The sequence below is a fragment of the Procambarus clarkii genome, chromosome 43 (genome assembly GCF_040958095.1).
Source record: "Procambarus clarkii isolate CNS0578487 chromosome 43, FALCON_Pclarkii_2.0, whole genome shotgun sequence".
NCBI classification, from domain to species: domain Eukaryota; kingdom Metazoa; phylum Arthropoda; class Malacostraca; order Decapoda; family Cambaridae; genus Procambarus; species Procambarus clarkii.
In genome coordinates this window covers 21,437,773-21,457,514 of record NC_091192.1, presented here as the reverse complement: position 1 = coordinate 21,457,514, position 19,742 = coordinate 21,437,773, and the positions used below count along the sequence as shown (strand labels likewise).

Genomic DNA, 19,742 nt, shown 5'->3' with positions numbered 1-19,742 from the left:
ATCATACGGAGTGTAGAGACTGGGGGGGAGGTGGGAGGTGTAGTTGTGTGTGTTTGTAAACAGTGTTGTGTGTGTGTTTGTAAACAGTATTGAGCATTAGAGTGGTCGGAGTACAGAGTTGATTTTCAAGTGCTAAGAGACAATATTTCAGCTTTTTCTACCGGATATAAAAGCATTATCCGTCTCTGGCACTGTCACTCTTTGTTAATTTATCTGTCTTTACCTGTGGCACTCTGTCTCTGTCTCTCATCAAACATTCACTTCCCTTCCAGTAACACACACACACTCATCACCTTCCATCGTTGAAATGAGCTTAAAACCTCACGAAGCTTAACATTCGAGGTGGCAATTAATCTACAAATGAAATCCCTTGATGGAATAAGCAATGAAGACTGAGGTCCTGGAAGGCTCCAGGAATGGCAACGGATCGTCGTGAACGTTGCCATGAACGCCAATCTGATTTCGCATGCTGGTAGAGAAATGGCAACTCAAGTCACACACGCACACACCCGATGGCAGGGCTGACAACCTTGCCACGAACCCCGACGAAAGCAGAGGCCACCAAGTCGAGGATGGATGGCAATGAGCACGCAATCGTCGCCGGCAGGACGAGGCATGCCATCGACACCACTGAGAACGGCAACTGGATCACCCATGCCGGGGATATCGCAGGCTAAAGGAATTGCGGAGGCCGGAGGCATCGTTAAAGGGAATGGGGGAGCGTGGAGGCCACAGGCAAGACTGAGAATGGGCTCTCTGGGCCGCAGGAGATGGGGGGACTACTGGAAGGTTCAACCGCTAGACGCTACAAGAATGGCAGCGGGGCGGCAGACAGTAAAAAAAATGGGAGCAAGACCGCAGACATTGTTGGGATTCTGCTGGGCTGTTTTACGCCCGGGACGAAAATGGCTTCGATATCTGGCCGGTGCGCGGGAAAATGACATTTTTGTGATGTTTATGAAGGGAGGAGTTGCCGGATTTCACCGTCTGGTTTCTTCTTTGATAGAAAAATAGTCTCCCCCCCCCTTGTTGATACAGAGGGGGGGGGGGGGGGGACTTTTAGCGTGAATAATAGTTTTGTGCGTGTGTCTTCACCTGTTTGTGCCTGCAGGATCGAGCTGTGAGCTCTTGGACCCCGCCTTCCAAACTGGTTCGTTATCTAATGTACAGACTCCCGACGTATTTTTCTCTGCCCATTTCTACGACATATATTTCTCTCTCACACACACACACACACACACACACACGCACACACACACACACACACACACACACACACACACACACACACACACACACACACACACACACACACACACACACACGCACACACGCACACACACACACACACACACATCCACAAGATGCCGCCCACAACAGATGTGTAACTCTCAAGTACCTGTCAGTGGACTGCGAATCTCAGACGCTATCCTCTGTCGCGAGGACCCCTGTACTCACCTAATTGTACTCACCTAGTTGTGCTTGCGGGTTGAGTTCTGGCTCTTTGGTCCCGCCTCTCAACTGTCAATCAACAGGTGTACAGATTCCTGAGCCTATTGGGCTCTATCATATCTACACTTGAAACTGTGTATGGAGTCAGCCTCCACCACATCACTGCCTAATGCATTCCATTTATTAACTACTCTGACACTGAAAAAATTCTTTCTAACGTCTCTGTGGCTCATCTGGGTACTAAGTCTCCACCTGTGTCCCCTTGTTCGTGTCCCACCAGTGCTGAAGAGTTTGTCTTTGTCCACCCTGTCAATTCCCCTGAAAATTTTTGTAGGTGGTTATCATGTCTCCATTTACTCTCTTGTTTTTTAGGGACGTGAGGTTCAGCTCCTTTAACCTTTCCTCGTAGCTCATACTTATTAATTCCGGGACGAGCCTGGTGGCATACCGCTGAATCTTCACTAACTTTGTCTTGTGTTTAACTAGGTATGGACTCCAGGAGGGAGCTGCATACTCCAGGATTGGTCTTGGTACCTCGTGTCCGGCCTCTTGCTCTCTACTCCTAGTTTCATTACTTTGCACTTACTTGAATTAAACTTAATTAGCCACTTGTTGGATTTCACCCTTCAGTTTGTCGAGGTCATCTTGTAGCCTCTTACTGCCCTCCTCTGGCTGTATCCTTCTCAAATCGTTCCCATCATCAGTTAACACTGAGAGGAATGAGCCTATTTGGATATAAATAAGAGCTGCCTCGTATAGGCCAACAGGCCTTCTGCAGTTACCTTCATTCTTATGTTCTTATTTCCTCTGGAAGATCATTCACGTATATGAGAAAGAGGATAGTTCCTAGTACTGAGCCCTGTGGGACTCCATTGGTGACCTCACGCACTCTGTGATCTTCCCCCTCACAGTAACTAGCTGTCATCTGTTGCTTAGGTACTCCCTTATCCACTGGATTATTTTCCTTTAAACATGTCTCATTGAATATGACCGCAAATTCTGTATTTACTATCTTCTGATTTAAGGCTTCTATCCCTCTAACTATTTTCTTAGCATCAGGGCTTAGCTGAAAGAGGAGTTCTCCAAAACTCATTTTCGTAATTTCAAGGTGAAGAAAAAAGTGAATTACTTTAGTATGTATTACACTTATTTATACAATTTGCACAACGTTTCGAACCTCCATGGTTCATTCTCAAGTGAAAAGAATTTACATAACTGGTTCATTTATATTGAACTGGATGGAATGGATTATTTTCCCTGTCACTCTTGCCTGCATTTCCAACTTACGCACTAGTCTCTCATGTGGTACAATGTAAAACGCTTTCTGTCAATCGAGAAATATGCAGTATACCCACCCTTCTCTTTCTTGTCTAAATTTTGTTGCCTGGTCATAGAATTCAGTTTCATCTGTGAGGCAAGATTAACTATCCCTGAACCCGTCCTGTTGATGTGTTACAAAGTCTCATTACGTCTCCAAATTTGCTATTAGCCTTATTTTTTTACAATCGTCTCCATGATTGCATGATTGAACATAAGGAATATATCAAAGGATTCGTGCCAGAAACATATATTTCCCCTGTGGGCTCCCTTGTACCGTATAGGTTTACTTCCATACTGCGATGCCAAGGTACCTGATCACTTGGTTACACTGTACTCACAGTGGTTACACTGTACTCACAGTGAATACACTGTACTCACAGTGAATACACTGTACTCACAGTGAATACACTGTACTCACAGTGAATACACTGTACTCACAATGGTTACACTGTACTAACGTCTTGTTCTTATGGACAGGACCTGACAGGACCTGACAGGACCTATTTGAATATAATATAGACAATACTTGACGCTGATTTATATAAATCTTCGAAATATTATTGATATTGTTATATTTTTGCTCAAATATATGGGAAGGGAACTATCAGCAGAAAGTGTCAAGCTATTACGACTATGTAGCGACTGGGAAGGGGGTCAGGATAAGGAGTTGGGATGGGACGGGGGGGAGGGGGGAAGGAATGGTGTCCAACCACTTGGACGGTCGGGGATTGAGCACCGACCTGCAAATAGCGAGGCCGTCGCTCTACCGTCCACCCCAACTGGTTGGGCTCAATAAACTTCTCTCTGTGGGGGGGGGGGGGGGGGGGGAGGAAGGGGGGGGGGGGTTAAGACCAGCTTCACACTTAGTCTTGAAGACAAATGCTTGAAGCTGTTGGTATGCGGTCATGTTGTAGTGATGTTCCATACGTGAATATTATTTCCAAGAGGGAATCTTACTCTTTCCTGACTTTGTGGCTTCCCTGCCTACTACAGCTTTACCACCTCCTCCTTCCTCTCTCTCTCTCTCTCTCTCTCTCTCTCTCTCTCTCTCTCTCTCTCTCTCTCTCTCTCTCTCTCTCTCTCTCTCTCTCTCTCTCCCTCCCTGACCCCCCCCCACCACCTCCTCTTTTCCATCCTTCTGCTCTTCAGTCTCTAGAGGTCTCTTCATTATAATAAATTTATGCTCTGCTGGAATTCTTTTGCATGGAGGAGAAAGCAAGTGGTGGTGGCGGAGATATTTATAGAAAATCTTTAGTTCCAGGTGATAATTTCCTTTTTTTAGGGTTTGCTGCGTTCCTGATGGCCCTGACGGTGATAGTCCAGGCCCCTGACGGCGGGGGTCCAGGCCCCTGACGGCGGGGGTCCAGGCCCCTGACGGCGGGGGTCCAGGCCCCTGACGGCGGGGGTCCAGGCCCCTGACGGCGGGGGTCCAGGCCCCTGACGGTGGGGGTCCAGGCCCCTGACAGCGGGGGTCCAGGACCCCTGACGGTGGGGGTCCAGGACCCCTGACGGCGGGGGTCCAGGACCCCTGACGGCGGGGGTCCAGGGCGTGTAATCACACACACCGACTACCGTGGAAGGCACCGTATACGTGAGGCTGTGCTCATTCGGGAGTTGACACCAGTAATCAACATTCAGATGAGTTCGACTTCGAGCATACAGGTGTTCGATGATCCTCCATTGACCCAGAGGGAAGATGTAAGACCTGGCGGACAGCTAGAAGCCGGTGTCAGGCAACAATCACCTCACCCTATCCTTCGACGCTCCCTAAGATTAAGGGGGCTGGGTGAACCGTAGAGGGAGACGTACACCCACATAAAAATGTCTAGATCTCACCTTGTAAGTCAACACTGAAGGTGACACTTCTGACCACACCACCACCGACCCAGCCTGCTGCCTCCACCAAGATCACCATCAACAGGCTGCTAGTCCCGAATGGACTTCCAACAGCTGCTGTACCTGACGACCTTTTTACAGCTTCCACAACTGCTACGGAACCCTCAGCCCCTGGCGCAAGTCTCACTGCCTCCACTACCACTCCGGAGACTACCACCAGGACGACCTCAACACAGACGCCAGAACCCCCCAAGACCCGGGCGGCACAAACAGAGGTATGTCCCTCTCCAACTCCCAACACTCCCACCATCACCACCTCAGCCGCCGCGCTGGCAGACGTGCTGGCTACACATACTAACAGCACCGCCAACACTCCTGAAATAGCTTCTACCACCAATCCACGACACCTGAGCCTACCTCAGGCTGCGAGACGAAAGATAAAATCACCAACTACGGTTGTTACGGACTCCTCAGACGAGGAAATCTCAGCAGGAACTCCACCGCCGCACCACAAATGCGACACCTACACGGTACAAGACTTCCTCATGGAGGCCGCCTCACCAAACTCCAACGACAACACGACTCAGACAAAGTCTCAGCCAAAGAAAAAACGGAAGACCAAGAGGTCTACACTAACCCTCCAGCTCCATAACTGGTACAGCCAGCCCCAGATCTCCAGTATCAACTATTGATACAGATAATGGCTCCAAACAGCTTACGGGCTCACCATAGCCCGTGCTGCTTGGAACTTGTTGTTCCGAGTTGCTGAATCTAAACCAACAACAACAACAACCTTGTAAGCTCTGTATAGTTGTGTCAGTTCAACACAGTGTACTCCTGAAGATATCATATTATATTATATTATATATATATATATATATATATATATATATATATATATATATATATATATATATATATATATATATATATATATATATATATATTATATATTATATATTATATATTTTATCCAGATAAAAGTACATACATAAAAGATGAGTTACAAACATAATGTTGGGTTTCCAGATAGAGCTGGTACACACTAGGCCTAAAGCCACTAATACGCACAGCGTTTCGGGCAAATACGATATTATATGTTGTGTTACGGACCCGGATTCAGCGTCCGAGCCTGGAGCAGTGACAAACACGCCATCTGTGGGTCAGCTCCCGAAACCCCCGCCAAACGAACGACGACACCTAGTGAGGACAGCGTGTACTGGCCTCGAGGACCAGTTTCCAGTCTGGTTCAGCGCTCAACACCGCCGCCCCTGACCTCTGGTGAGGTGGTGCTCCGACGACAGCGCCATCTATGGACTGGATACGTCGGGCGTTTGTATCTGAGCCTGTGAGTGTGGTGTATTAGTGTCCCGGTTATTAATGACGTGTCTGCTTACAGAGCCGACCTGGGACCACTGTGTTGAAGGTGGAGTCAGTCTACCCGAGGCAGCCAGTCTCCATACAGTGAAGTTTGCTGCAGCTGTCGTGACGTCGTCCCCCCGGAAGAACACTGTGGTGTGTTAAGCCTGCCAGTGGAGTGGCAGTGGAAGGATTTACCCGGGACCGACGGTTGGAGACGATAATCCACTGGGGTATTGAGGACAGGAGGGTGATTGGTGATATCACACGAGACTCCTGTCTAGGGCGTACCCCTTATATCGTTCGTGGAGTGGCCGTACCAGCCTTGATGGCTCAGTACCTGCCAGCAGACCTGCTGGACGTGTGGTTGACGGCCTCCACGACGGTGCCCCCAGTGGACCTGTGTTGTGGCTGACCTGTGGCCAGGGTAGGCTCGGCGTTCTCAGAGGACACGTCTTGAGGCCACGAAGAAAACACCGCGGACTCAGCACCTAGCTTCGAGGATCCATAGTCTCCAGCAGAAGACTACAGTGTTGATCCCCTTTGTAAAGTGTTAATACCCCTCCCCCTTGTGTACATTTTACTTTTATATATTTAAATGGTGAAGGTTATATTATATTAAGTTCTTACCTTTCTTTCCCTACTCCCTTTAAGTTACTTGCGTCACGGATCGCATCCCTTGATAGCCTCTACTGGCTTGGGGCCGGATATATATCTTCCTCTAACTACATCAGAGTAAGAACCCCGTTGCGTCCCGAGAGGGCCGTAACATGTTGGTTACAGCAAGTGCTAAAAGTACCTCATTAAGCCTATTACTAAGCATTAATGTGTGTAGATCTTTATTTATTGGTGGACAGGAGTGCTGGCGCCACTCAGTGAGCATCACAATCTGCCAGTGTTGAGGCCACTCAGTGAGCATCACAATCTGCCAGTGTTGAGGCCACTCAGTGAGCATCACAATCTGCCAGTGTTGAGGCCACTCAGTGAGCATCACAATCTGCCAGTTTTGAGGCCACTCAGTGAGCATCACAATCTGTCAGTGTTGAGGCCACTCAGTGAGCATCACAATCTGTCAGTGTTGAGGCCACTCAGTGAGCATCACAGTCTGCCAGTGTTGAGGCCACTCAGTGAGCATCACAGTCTGCCAGTGTTGAGGCCACTCAGTGAGCATCACAGACTACCCGGGAATGTTACAGTGGGTGATGCTGGACACATAACACATGGACCCGCGTGTGTCCGGGACAGTGTCCAGCTGGACTACACATTGTTCTCCCTCGTAACAGCTGAGAGCCGCTCACCGGCCGTCGACCAGCTGCTGCACTCTGCTCAACGTGTTTGTTTTGGAAATCTATCATTGCGGATGAGAGAATTGAACAATTTTCATACAACTGATGCCTCTATTCACCTAGCAGTAATTACGCGCCTGGGTGCTAAGCAACTGTTGAGAGTTGCCTCCTGGGGAAAGTCCTGGCGCTAGCAAGAAGGACCTCAATAAGCCTATCAAGCTTGCTGACGCAGGCAATGACGCAGTAAAGGGGCCACTCAGTCAGCATCGCCAACATATATTATTACCGTCGCGCTAGGGCCACTCATGGAGCATTACCACAAGTGTGTGTGTGTGTGTGTGTGTGTGTGTGTGTGTGTGTGTGTATGTGTGTATGTGTGTATGTGTGTGTGTGTGTATGTGTGTGTGTGTGTGTGTGTGTGTGTGTGTGTGTGTGTGTCGGGCTACTCAGCAGGCCTAACCCATCATATTCCCGCCCGTGTCAGTACCACTCAGCGAGCATCACCGCAATGGCGCACACGGTGCCACTCAGCGAGCGTCATTACATGGTGCCACTCAGCGAGCGTCACCACACGGTGCCACTCAGCGAGCGTCACCACACGGTGCCACTCAGCGAGCGCCACCACCACAAACGCGGTGCTGGAGGCAGACGTCAACAAGTCTGGGAAAATATTGCATTATGCAGCGTGTGGTGGTGTCCACCCGAGGCCAGAGTGTGCGCCGGGTCCCCCTGAGGACGGGTTGGGCCCCCACCCTCGCACTCCACCAGATGGGCCCTCGATTGTCTCACGATTGTGAGTGTGGGGCCGTGATTGGATGGCCCTAGGATTGTGAGGGGGCCATGATTGGATAGTCCGGACAGATCAGGGACCATCCACTCCTGGAGGGTCCTGGTTGGTGATAAAAAGGAGAAAATGAGCGATAGAAACAGGAAAAAAAACGAATCAAGGGGCGAAACGAGACCTGGGAGTGAACATAACACCAAACATGACTCCAGAGGTATCATATAAATAGGATATCACCACAATACTCTACAGTCAGAAGGTCACTCAGAAGCCTACAACAGGAGCGAGGGATGTTCCTAGGATGGTCCTAGGATCACCGTATACCGCCTGACACCCACTGTCGAGCACCCAGCTAAAAAAAAACACACACATGAGAACTATAAAAGATTCAGAGGGTTGCAACGAGGCTCGACCCTCGCAGAATTCCGAGGGGTGAGATATGAAGAAAGACTGAAAAAACTAGACCTGACATCGCCAGAAAAGAGGAGAATGGAAGCAGATATGATAGGGATTTATAAAATACATCGAGGGATTGAAAGAGTGAAAAAGAAAGAGATGTTCAACACGAATGTTAATTGATCGAGAGGACATTGATGGAAGCTTAGGAAAAAGATTAGTCATAGAGATGTTAGATAGTTTACTTTTGGCGTAAGAGTAGCGGGGACAATTGGAATGAACCACTTGATTGATTGACAGTTGAGAGGCGGCCGAAAGAGTAGAGCTCAAATGAACAAATCCACAAGGGTTGTGACGAGGATTCGAACCTGCGTCCGGGAGCATCCCAGACACTGCCTTAATCGACTGAGCAGGTTCGAATCCTCGTCACGGCCCTTGTGGATTTGTTCATTTGATGCATCACGTTAGTGTGATCTCTGTGTGTAGTAGAGCTCAACCCCCACAATCACAACTAAGTGAATACAACTAGGTGAATACACACACACACACACACCCACCTCTGGCCCCTCCACATTAGAGTTAATAGCAGTACATCTAAAAAATGCTGTTTGCTGAACGTACTAATATATCTTTGAGAGATTCTTTTTTTCTATGAAAATATGTTTCCAATAATGTTTAATATTTTCCATATTTTCCAAAATAACTTAATAGTGAAAAGAAAAAGAAAATTTAAGAAAAAAAAATTGTTTTATTTCAAATTCTGCTATTTTCAAACTTTTTGAAAAAATTGTATTTTTCTCTAATATATTATTATTCTATATTATTATGTATATAATATATTATTATAAATATAAAAATAATAATAATATATTATAATAATAAAACACAAATAATATAATAATTTTCTCTATACAAATTAACATAATATTTTTTTTTTCAAATATATTATTGTTCTTGTAATGATTTCAAGTTCATCAACTGTTGCAATATTTTAGTGTTTTGATGCAATCACACGCTTGCAACACTGGCTGTACGCACTCAATGGTCTCACCCGCGCACTCAATGGTTCCACCCGCGCACTCAATGGTTGCACCCGCGCACTCAGTGGTCTCACCCGCGCACTCAATGGTCTCACCCGTGCACTCAATGGTTGCACCCGCGCACTCAATGGTCTCACCCGCGCACTCAATGGTCTCACCCGTGCACTCAATGTCCCACTCGCGCACTCAATGGTCTCTCCCGCGCACTCAGGCACTCAAATTGGGTGTTTTAAACACAGGATAAACTCAGAAATGACAACACAATAGTATATATATATAGCACAAATATACCAGTTTACTGAACGTTTCGAGCAGAAATATCAAAGCAAATATGCTTTTGTCATTGACGAATACAAATTGAGTATTTTAATTTAAAAATATTCCCTTGAGGAAAAAAATAAATGTTTTTTAAATTGTATTCAAATACATGATTCAAGCAATGTATGACAGGAGTCACGTGTATTTGTTAGTTTTGTTAGTGTGTGTGTGTGTGTGTATATACTCACCTATTTGTGCCTGCAGGGTCGAGTGTTGGCTCTTGGACCCCGCCTTTCTAGCCGCTGGTTGTTTAAAGCAATGACTCCTGTCCTGCTTCTCTATCATGCCTAGTTTTAAAGCTCTGAATAGTGTTTGCTTCCACAATGTGCTCCTTTAGTTCATTCCACTACTCTCACGCTAAAAGAAAACTTTCCCCACATCTCTATGACTCATCTGAGTTTCCAGCATGTCCCATTGTTCTGTTTGTAAATTGGTAAATACTTCCTAAGTATTTTGTAGGCTGCTATCATATCTCCCCAGCTCTCTCCTTTTTTTCTAACGTCGTCAGGTTCAGTTCCTTCAGTCACTCTTCATATCTCCGGGACTAGCCTCGTGACAAATTTTTTAACCTTATCCTGTTTCTTAATGTGTTTCTTTAGGGTGGGGGGTCCATGATGGGGCTTGCATACTCTAAGACTGGTCTCACGTAGGCAGTGTAAAGCGCTCTGAATGCCTCCTTATTTAGGTTTCTGAATGATGTTCTAACTTTTGCCAGTGTAGAGTACGCTGCTGTCGTTATCCTATTTATATGTGCCTCAGGAGATAGATTAGGTGTCACATCCACCCCCAGGTCTCTTTCACGCGTCGTCACAGGTAGGCTGTTCCCCTTCATTGTGTACTGACCCTTTGGTCTCCTATCACCTAGTCCCACTTCCATAACTTTACACTTGCTAGTGTTGAACTCAAGTAGCCATTTCTCTGACCATCTCTGTAGCTTGTTCAAGTCTTCATGGAGTATCCTACAATCCTCATCTGTCACAACTCTGTCTCATTAATTTTGCGTCATCCGCGAACATCGACATATAGGACTCGACTCCTGTAGACATGTCGATCACTTACATTAGAAATAGAACTGGTCCCAGCACTGATCCTTGAGGTACTCCACTCGTTACTGTTCGCCAGTCCAACTTCTCGGCCCTGACTGTTACTCTCTGGCTCCTGCTTGTTAAGTCATTCTTTACCAATGCTCGGACCTTCTGCTGACTCTCGCCTGCCTCTCAAGTTTGAATAGCAGTCTTCTGTGTGGTACTGTGTCAAAGGTTTTTTGCCAGTCCAGCAATATGCAGTCTGCCCATCCTTTTCTGTCTTGCCTTATTCTTGTTGCTTTATCATAGAGTTCCAGAAGGTTTGTTAGGCATAATTTCCATTCTGAGAACCCATGTTTGTGTTTGTTTACATACCTAATGTTCTCCAGGTGTGTAACCAGTCTTAACCTGAGTATTCTTTCAAGTACTTTACAAGGGATGCTTGTCAGTGATACTGGTCTGTAGTTAAGTGTCTCTTTCCTATCTCCTGTTTTGAAGATTGGTGCCACATTTGCCTTCTTCCAGCAACTGGACAACTCCTCCTTCGTAAGTGACTCATTATAGATCCTTGCCAGAGGCACGCTGAGGGCCTGCGCTGCCTCTTTTAGTATCCACGGTGATACATTGTCTGGTCCAACTGCTTTAGTTTCATCCAGTGTTGTCAACTGTTTCATTACCTCCTCTGCTGTCACTTCTATATCCGTTAGTCTCTCATCTTGGGTCATCTCCTCTTCTAATAATGGGAGGTGCTCGGGCTCGGTTGTGGACACTCCATGGAAACTGGCATTCAGTTCCTCGCAGACTTCCTTGTCGCTTTCTGTATATCCATCTTCTGTTTTGCTTAGCCTTGTCACTTGGTTGTTCTTATATTTCCTTCTTATATGACTATGTAGTAATTTAGGTTGTTTTTTCGCTTTCATCGCAATATTGTTTATTGTTCCTTCTTTCCTTCCTGCTTCACATTTTTACTTCTTGGCACTGTCTATTAAACCATGGGTTTTTATATTACCGCCTAGTTTTTTCTTTTACTATTGGTATAAAACTCTCTTCGGCCTCCTTGCATTTCCACTTGAATTAGTCCATCATATCTTACACTGTTTTTCTTCATAGTTCTTCTTCCCACTGCACTTCTCTCAGATATTCTCTTATCCTCCTGTAGTCCCCTTTCCTATAGTCTACTCTCCTTTCCCAGACCTCTTGCCCCGTGGTCACAGTTTTAAGCTCGATCATGTAGTCAAAGACTGGGACACAATGGTCACTGGCTCCTTGTGGTATTTCATGTTCCATATTCGTAATGTCTTCCTCCAGAGGGTTGTTGTTGTTTTAGATTCAGCAACTCGGAACAACAAGTTCCAAGCAGCACGGGCTATGGTGAGCCCGTAAGTGGAGGCTCTTTGGAGCTTATTATCTGTATCAGTGGCTGATACTAGAGATGTGGCGATGGATGGGGGTCTTCATGATGGTTTTCAGCCTGGAGGGCTGGCTATACCAGTTATGGAGCTGGTGGGGTTATGTAGACCTCTAGGTTTTCCGTTTTTTCTTTGCCTGCGACTTTGGCTGAGCAGTGCTGTCGTTGGAGTTTGGTGACGTGGCCTCCATGAGGAAGTCTAGTGGCTATGATGGGGGCCAGGCCATTGTCTATGTATAATGCGTTTAGTTCACTAACAAAGCGCTGGTTGTCTGGTCCTGCAAGCCTTTCCGCTAGTCTAATAAGACCAGGGATAATGCCTGCACGTGATGCAGGGGGCTGTGAAGGAGCCTGTGGGACCTTGGGTCTACAATGAGAAGGCTGTGTCGCCTGCTGGGAGGAGCCACATATTGGTAAGACCGGAAAGTCTTCTGGTCGACTAGTGAGAGCTAAGGTGGTGGGTTGAACGCTTGGGGCTCTGGTCGAGGAGGTAGAAGGGTTGTTTCTCTTGGCTAAAACCTGGGCCTTGATGCTTTCCTGTCTGCGGGGGCAGCACGAGCACGGACATTAAGTAAGGCAGGAGATAGGTGGAGAGAGAGAGAGGTGACGAGGAGGAAATTCCTAAATGGTAAGAATAAGGCGAAAGGTATGGATTGGATGGGTAAAATAAAAGGGAGTAAGAAGGAGGGGGTAATAATGGATATAAGAATGAGAAGGTAAGAATAAGAGGAGAAATAAAAAAATGAGAAAATAGATGGGTAGGCTTTTGTTAGGTCACATTTGGTAGAAAGATTAGAACACTTCAGTATATACTGTGAAAGGGAAGAGTCAACAGCAACAAAGCCAGCGGGGACACTAAAGCCCCGAAATCATCTCAAGATAACCTCAAGATAAGAAGAAGACGGCGTCTCTGTTATGTCTTCCGGTGTTATGTCAGCCATAGAGGTATGTCTTTTTCTTGTCCAAAAGTGAGAAGGCGTCATCCCTTCATCCTGTCCTGCAGTTAAATCCTTTCTCCAGTTCTTATTCTCAAAGCCTTACGAACAAATCCACAGAAGCCGTGAAAAGGGTTCGAACCTATGAGCTAGGAGTTCCCAGGCACGCTCTAGTCGACTGCGCTACGACATGGTAAAAAAATTGCAACGTGGATGGACTACGAATCCAATAGGATTCCCGAGGCCTGAAGCCTCGGGAACCGAAGGGTTTAACACAATTCCCCGCATGGCTCGCGTGGATGTGTTCATTGAGATAACACGATAATGGAATTTCTCTGTGTATTCATTGCCTTACATTTGTCAGGGTTGAAGACTAGTAGCCATTTCTCAGACCATTTCCGGAGATGGTTCAGTTCATTTTGCAATTTATTTCAGTCCTCCTCAATTCTGTTTCGTGTCATTAGCTTAGCATCGTCAGCGAACACGGTTATGAATGTCCTTACTTCCTGTGTGTATGTGTGTATGTGTGTGTGTGTGTGTGTGTGTGTGCGTGTGTGTACTCACCTAGTTGTGTTTGCGGGGGTTGAGCTCTGGCTCTTTGGTCCCGCCTCTCAACCGTCAATCAACAGGTGTACAGATTCCTGAGCCTATCGGGCTCTGTCATATCTACACTTGAAACTGTGTATGGAGTCAGCCTCCACCACATCACCCCCTAATGCATTCCATTTGTCAACCACATTGTGTGTGCGTGTGCGTGTGTGTGTGTGGAAAGGGGGATATTATCAGAGGGAAAATCTGTAGTTCCACATATACGCACATTATATATATATATTTACACACACACATATATATATATATATATATATATATATATATATATATATATATATATATATATATATATATATATATATATATATATTTTATATATATATATATTTTATATATATATATATATATATATATATATATATATATATATATATATATATATATATATATATATATATATATATATATATATTATCACATTATATATTATTATAATTATTATTATATATATATATATATATATATATATATATATATATATATATATATATATATATATATATATATATTATTAAATATGACCGAAAAAGTAAGATTAATAATTCTAACACGAATTTTCTCAATCTTTCGTACATTACGCTTCACTGTTGGAGGTAAATCAAAAATCACTTCTCCAAAATTCATTTTTATTTCTAGTCTGACGCGACACGGGCGCGTTTCGTAAAACTTATTACATTTTCAAAGACTTCACAAATACACAACTGATTAGAACGTATCTCTGATTTTATATCTACATTTGAGTGAGGTGGTAGGGGTGATGTGGCATTAACACAAGACAGAACAGGAGGGGATATTAATAGGGTATTAAAAGTATCAACACAAGACAGAACAGAAACAATGGGTATTGAATAGAAGTGTTTGTAGAAAGCCTATTGGTCCATATTTCTTGATGCTTCTATATTGGAGCGGAGTCTTGAGGTGGGTAGAATATAGTTGTGCAATAATTGGCTGTTGATTGCTGGTGTTGACTTCTTGATGTGTAGTGCCTCGCAAACGTCAAGCCGCCTGCTATCGCTGTATCTATCGATGATTTCTGTGTTGTTTACTAGGATTTCTCTGGCGATGGTTTGGTTATGGGAAGAGATTATATGTTCCTTAATGGAGCCCTGTTGCTTATGCATCGTTAAACGCCTAGAAAGAGATGTTGTTGTCTTGCCTATATACTGGGTTTTTTGGAGCTTACAGTCCCCAAGTGGGCATTTGAAGGCATAGACGACGTTAGTCTCTTTTAAAGCGTTCTGTTTTGTGTCTGGAGAGTTTCTCATGAGTAGGCTGGCAGTTTTTCTGGTTTTATAGTAAATCGTCAGTTGTATCCTCTGATTTTTGTCTGTAGGGATAACGTTTCTATTAACAATATCTTTCAGGACCCTTTCCTCCGTTTTATGAGCTGTGGAAAAGAAGTTCCTGTAAAATAGTCTAATAGGGGGTATAGGTGTTGTGTTAGTTGTCTCTTCAGAGGTTGCATGGCTTTTCACTTTCCTTCTTATGATGTCTTCGATGAAACCATTGGAGAAGCCGTTATTGACTAGGACCTGCCTTACCCTACAGAGTTCTTCAAATGTAGATATAAAATCAGAGATATTATAAATCAATAACCTCACTCAAATGTAGATATAAAATCAGAGATACGTTCTAATCAGTTGTGTATTTGTGAAGTCTTTGAAAATGTAATAAGTTTTACGAAACGCGCCCGTGTCGCGTCAGACTAGAAATAAAAATGAATTTTGGAGAAGTGATTTTTGATTTACCTCCAACAGTGAAGCGTAATGTACGAAAGATTGAGAAAATTCGTGTTAGAATTATTAATCTTACTTTTTCGGTCATATTTAATAATATATGTCTACAGGAAAGACTGCTACCAAAATATACTAATATATATATATATATATATATATATATATATATATATATATATATATATATATCCAAGGACCTTCTGAAGATGTATTTAATATACGAAAGTACTTAAGGAAATTCCTGTTTCATTTTTCCTCCGTGGTCTGACATTGTCATATATATATATATATATATATATATATATATATATATATATATATATATATATATATATATATATATATATATATATATATATATATATATATATATATATATATATTAGTATATTTTGGTAGCAGTCTTTCCTGTAGACATATATTATTAAATATGACCGAAAAAGTAAGATTAATAATTCTAACACGAATTTTCTCAATCTTTCGTACATTACGCTTCACTGTTGGAGGTAAATCAAAAATCAATTCTCCAAAATTCATTTTTATTTCTAGTCTGACGCGACACGGGCGCGTTTCGTAAAACTTATTACATTTTCAAAGACTTTTAGTTCACAAATACACAACTGAATAGAACTTACGTATCTCCGATTTTATATCTACATTTGAGTGAGGTGGGAGGGGTGATGTGGCATTAACACAAGACAGAACAAAAGGGGATATTAATAGGGTATTAAAAGTATCAACACAAGACAGAACACAAACAATGGGTATTGAATAGAAGTGTTTGTAGAAAGCCTATTGGTCCATATTTCTTGATGCTTCTATATTGGAGCGGAGTCTTGAGGTGGGTAGAATATAGTTGTGCAATAATTGGCTGTTGATTGCTGGTGTTGACTTCTTGATGTGTAGTGCCTCGCAAACGTCAAGCCGCCTGCTATCGCTGTATCTATCGATGATTTCTGTGTTGTTTACTAGGATTTCTCTGGCGATGGTTTGGTTGTGGGAAGAGATTATATGTTCCTTAATGGAGCCCTGTTGCTTATGCATCGTTAAACGCCTAGAAAGAGATGTTGTTGTCTTGCCTATATACTGGTTTTTTTGGAGCTTACAGTCCCCAAGTGGGCATTTGAAGGCATAGACGACGTTAGTCTCTTTTAAAGCGTTCTGTTTTGTGTCTGGAGAGTTTCTCATGAGTAGGCTGGCCGTTTTTCTGGTTTTATAGTAAATCGTCAGTTGTATCCTCTGATTTTTGTCTGTAGGGATAACGTTTCTATTAACAATATCTTTCAGGACCCTTTCCTCCGTTTTATGAGCTGTGGAAAAGAAGTTCCTGTAAAATAGTCTAATAGGGGGTATAGGTGTTGTGTTAGTTGTCTCTTCAGAGGTTGCATGGCTTTTCACTTTCCTTCTTATGATGTCTTCGACGAAACCATTGGAGAAGCCGTTATTGACTAGGACCTGCCTTACCCTACAGAGTTCTTCGTCGACTTGCTTCCATTCTGAGCTGTGGCTGAGAGCACGGTCGACATATGCGTTAACAACACTCCTCTTGTACCTGTCAGGGCAGTCGCTGTTGGCATTTAGGCACATTCCTAAATGTGCCTAAATTCCTAAATTGTAGATATAAAATCGGAGATACGTAAGTTCTATTCAGTTGTGTATTTGTGAACTAAAAGTCTTTGAAAATGTAATAAGTTTTACGAAACGCGCCCGTGTCGCGTCAGACTAGAAATAAAAATGAATTTTGGAGAATTGATTTTTGATTTACCTCCAACAGTGAAGCGTAATGTACGAAAGATTGAGAAAATTCGTATATATATATATATATATATATATATATATATATATATATATATATATATATATATATATATATATATATATATATATATATATATATATATATATATATATATATATATACATATACATATATATATATATATATATATATATACATATACATATATATATATATATATATACATATACATATATATATATATATATATATATATATATATATATATATATATATATATATATATATATACACACACTTTCTGGGACCTCTGTGATCTCTGTGACCATTGAGGTTATGATCAAGAGGTTCCTTTAATCAAGAATAAAGCAATGGTTTCTCGAATCTAGATTTGCTGTATTTAGTAAATATATTTTCAATACAGCTGTGAAATACAATTAGGCCGGGCGTTCGGCGTGAAATTGGCACTTGGCAGCCAATTCAGCTAGGAATTACCTGCGACTTCCTCTCAGCATTTTATACTTCTCTTAAGTGAGTTATATTCAAAGGTAATGTTAATTCTTGGTGTTAATTCTTTACTTTAATTACTCAATAGTTAGGGGGGGGGGGAGCCCGTCCTCTAATCCAATTCGTCGCTCTATTTTACGAATTCGAACAAGTCGTTCGAAAATGCGACGTATTAGTGAATATAAAGAACTGTATAATATTGATGTTTTTATCCATCAGAAAGAGAGGACTCCAGAGGGACGGACTCTAGAGGGACGGACTCCAGAGGGACGGACTCCAGAGGGACGGACTCTAGAGGGACGGACTCCAGAGGGACGGACTCTAGAGGGACGGACTCTAGAGGGACGGACTCCAGAGGGACGGACTCTAGAGGGACGGACTCCAGAGGGACGGACTCTAGAGGGACGGACTCTAGAGGGACGGACTCCAGAGGGACGGACTCTAGAGGGACGAACTCTAGAGGGACGGACTCTAGAGGGACGGACTCTAGAGGGACGGACTCCAGAGGGACAGACTCCAGAGGGACGGACTCTAGAGGGACGGACTCCAGAGGGAGAGGACTCTAGAGGGACGGACTCCAGAGGGAGTGGACTGTATAGTGGCGACGGACTCTGGGGGTTAAAGGTACGACCGCCCTCCTTGGGTACCTTGACTCCTCTCGACTAACTCACTCTAAATAAATATATAAACAAACAAAAATCAATTTCTGAAGATACTTAAGAAAGAATAAATCCTGAAAATTTATGGTATATTGACTAACGTATGTCGCTATTTTCTGTAATGATATCCACATGTTTACGAGGTACTTTATTTAGAAATATTGTGGTTGATCTGTGCAATAAAAACGCCCAGGTATCAATGTATGTTGGATCGATGGATTGTTGCAAGCGTGGCTTCTGTAGCCTAATCTATTGTTTTTGTGTGTCTCTTTGACAGGATTTGCATATGTGGAAAAACTATCAATGGACACGGTTATATATCACTATATGGGAGGCTCCAAATGTTATGGAATTAGCATAATCAAATCTCTTGAGTACATACTAACTTCAAAACCAGATTAGTTTCCTTGAATAATTTATAAAAAAACAAAACATGAACTAGCCTAATGGCTTCGAATACACATCATAACTATGACATGCATATATAATATATTTTTTGAAGGCAGAGATGAATAACTAAATCTCAGGAAGTGGAAGCCAAACCACGAGATTGAAAAAACAAAAAAACAAATTACAGTTCTCTAGAAAAGCGAAGAATAAGGGTGAACGCGGTTGAAGAACAAGTGAATGAAAAACTCAGAAACCAAGACGATATAAATAGTGTACAAACAACTTCAATCCAAGTTAGATGGCGAAATAATAGTTTCAAGTTGGGCAAGTTTGGAGTTAAAAGCTAAATAGGAAAATGATCTCAAATAGGGTTACAGATCTCAGGAACAAATGAACGCGAGTTCATACAGAAGGAAACTCATCTGAAAGATTATTGCATCGGGAATGATCAGTATTTGAGAGAGATTAATTGGGTATAAATTGACCCTCGCATGGGTCAATATGACTCATTCGAATTCATTTATTATTTTTTTTATGTTCCAGTGGCCTTCAGTGGAAGTGATCACAACGTTCTAGTGACGCTTAGTGACAGAGATCATGACGTTCGAATGACCTTTAGTGGCAGTGATCATAGCGTTCCAGTGACCTTCAGTGGGAGAGATCACGACGTTCAAGCGACCTTCAGTGGGAGAAATTACAACGTTCCAGTGACCTTCAGTGGGAGAGATCACGACGTTCCAGCGACCTTCAGTGCTAAAGATCACCACAATCTTGCGCTGATGTTACACATTTTCAGTCCTCGTCGTCCGTATAGCCTCTCCCCGTCACTATTCTTTATGCCTCAGGGCAATATCCAGGACTGTCACACACGCTCCCACATACTCCAGATTTTATCAGCAGCCTTCCTGGAAACCTTCCTG

The 19,742-nt window shown here is 43.3% G+C and overlaps 1 protein-coding gene across 1 annotated transcript; it reads left to right on the top strand.

The window, feature by feature from the left end:
* The first annotated feature begins 654 nt into the window (after window positions 1-654).
* LOC138373685 (integumentary mucin A.1-like) lies at window positions 655-18,339 on the top strand. Its single transcript, XM_069340037.1, has 5 exons — window positions 655-735; window positions 4,629-5,263; window positions 7,213-7,300; window positions 9,429-9,624; window positions 17,993-18,339. The coding sequence occupies exons 1-5, from the start codon at window positions 655-657 to the stop codon at window positions 18,337-18,339; spliced, it is 1,347 nt and encodes a 448-aa protein (XP_069196138.1).
* Window positions 18,340-19,742: the final 1,403 nt, after the last annotated feature.

Excerpts from the sequence above, each read along its gene's own strand:
- LOC138373685 (XM_069340037.1), top strand. The coding sequence starts at position 655 with ATGCCGGGGATATCGCAGGCTAAAGGAATTGCGGAGGCCGGAGGCATC. Across the intron at positions 736-4,628 it reads GGGGAGCGTGGAGGCCACAG|GTGACACTTCTGACCACACC; the intron begins GCAAGACTGAGA and ends TCAACACTGAAG. Across the intron at positions 9,625-17,992 it reads TCTCACCCGCGCACTCAATG|AAAGAGAGGACTCCAGAGGG; the intron begins GTCTCACCCGTG and ends TTTATCCATCAG.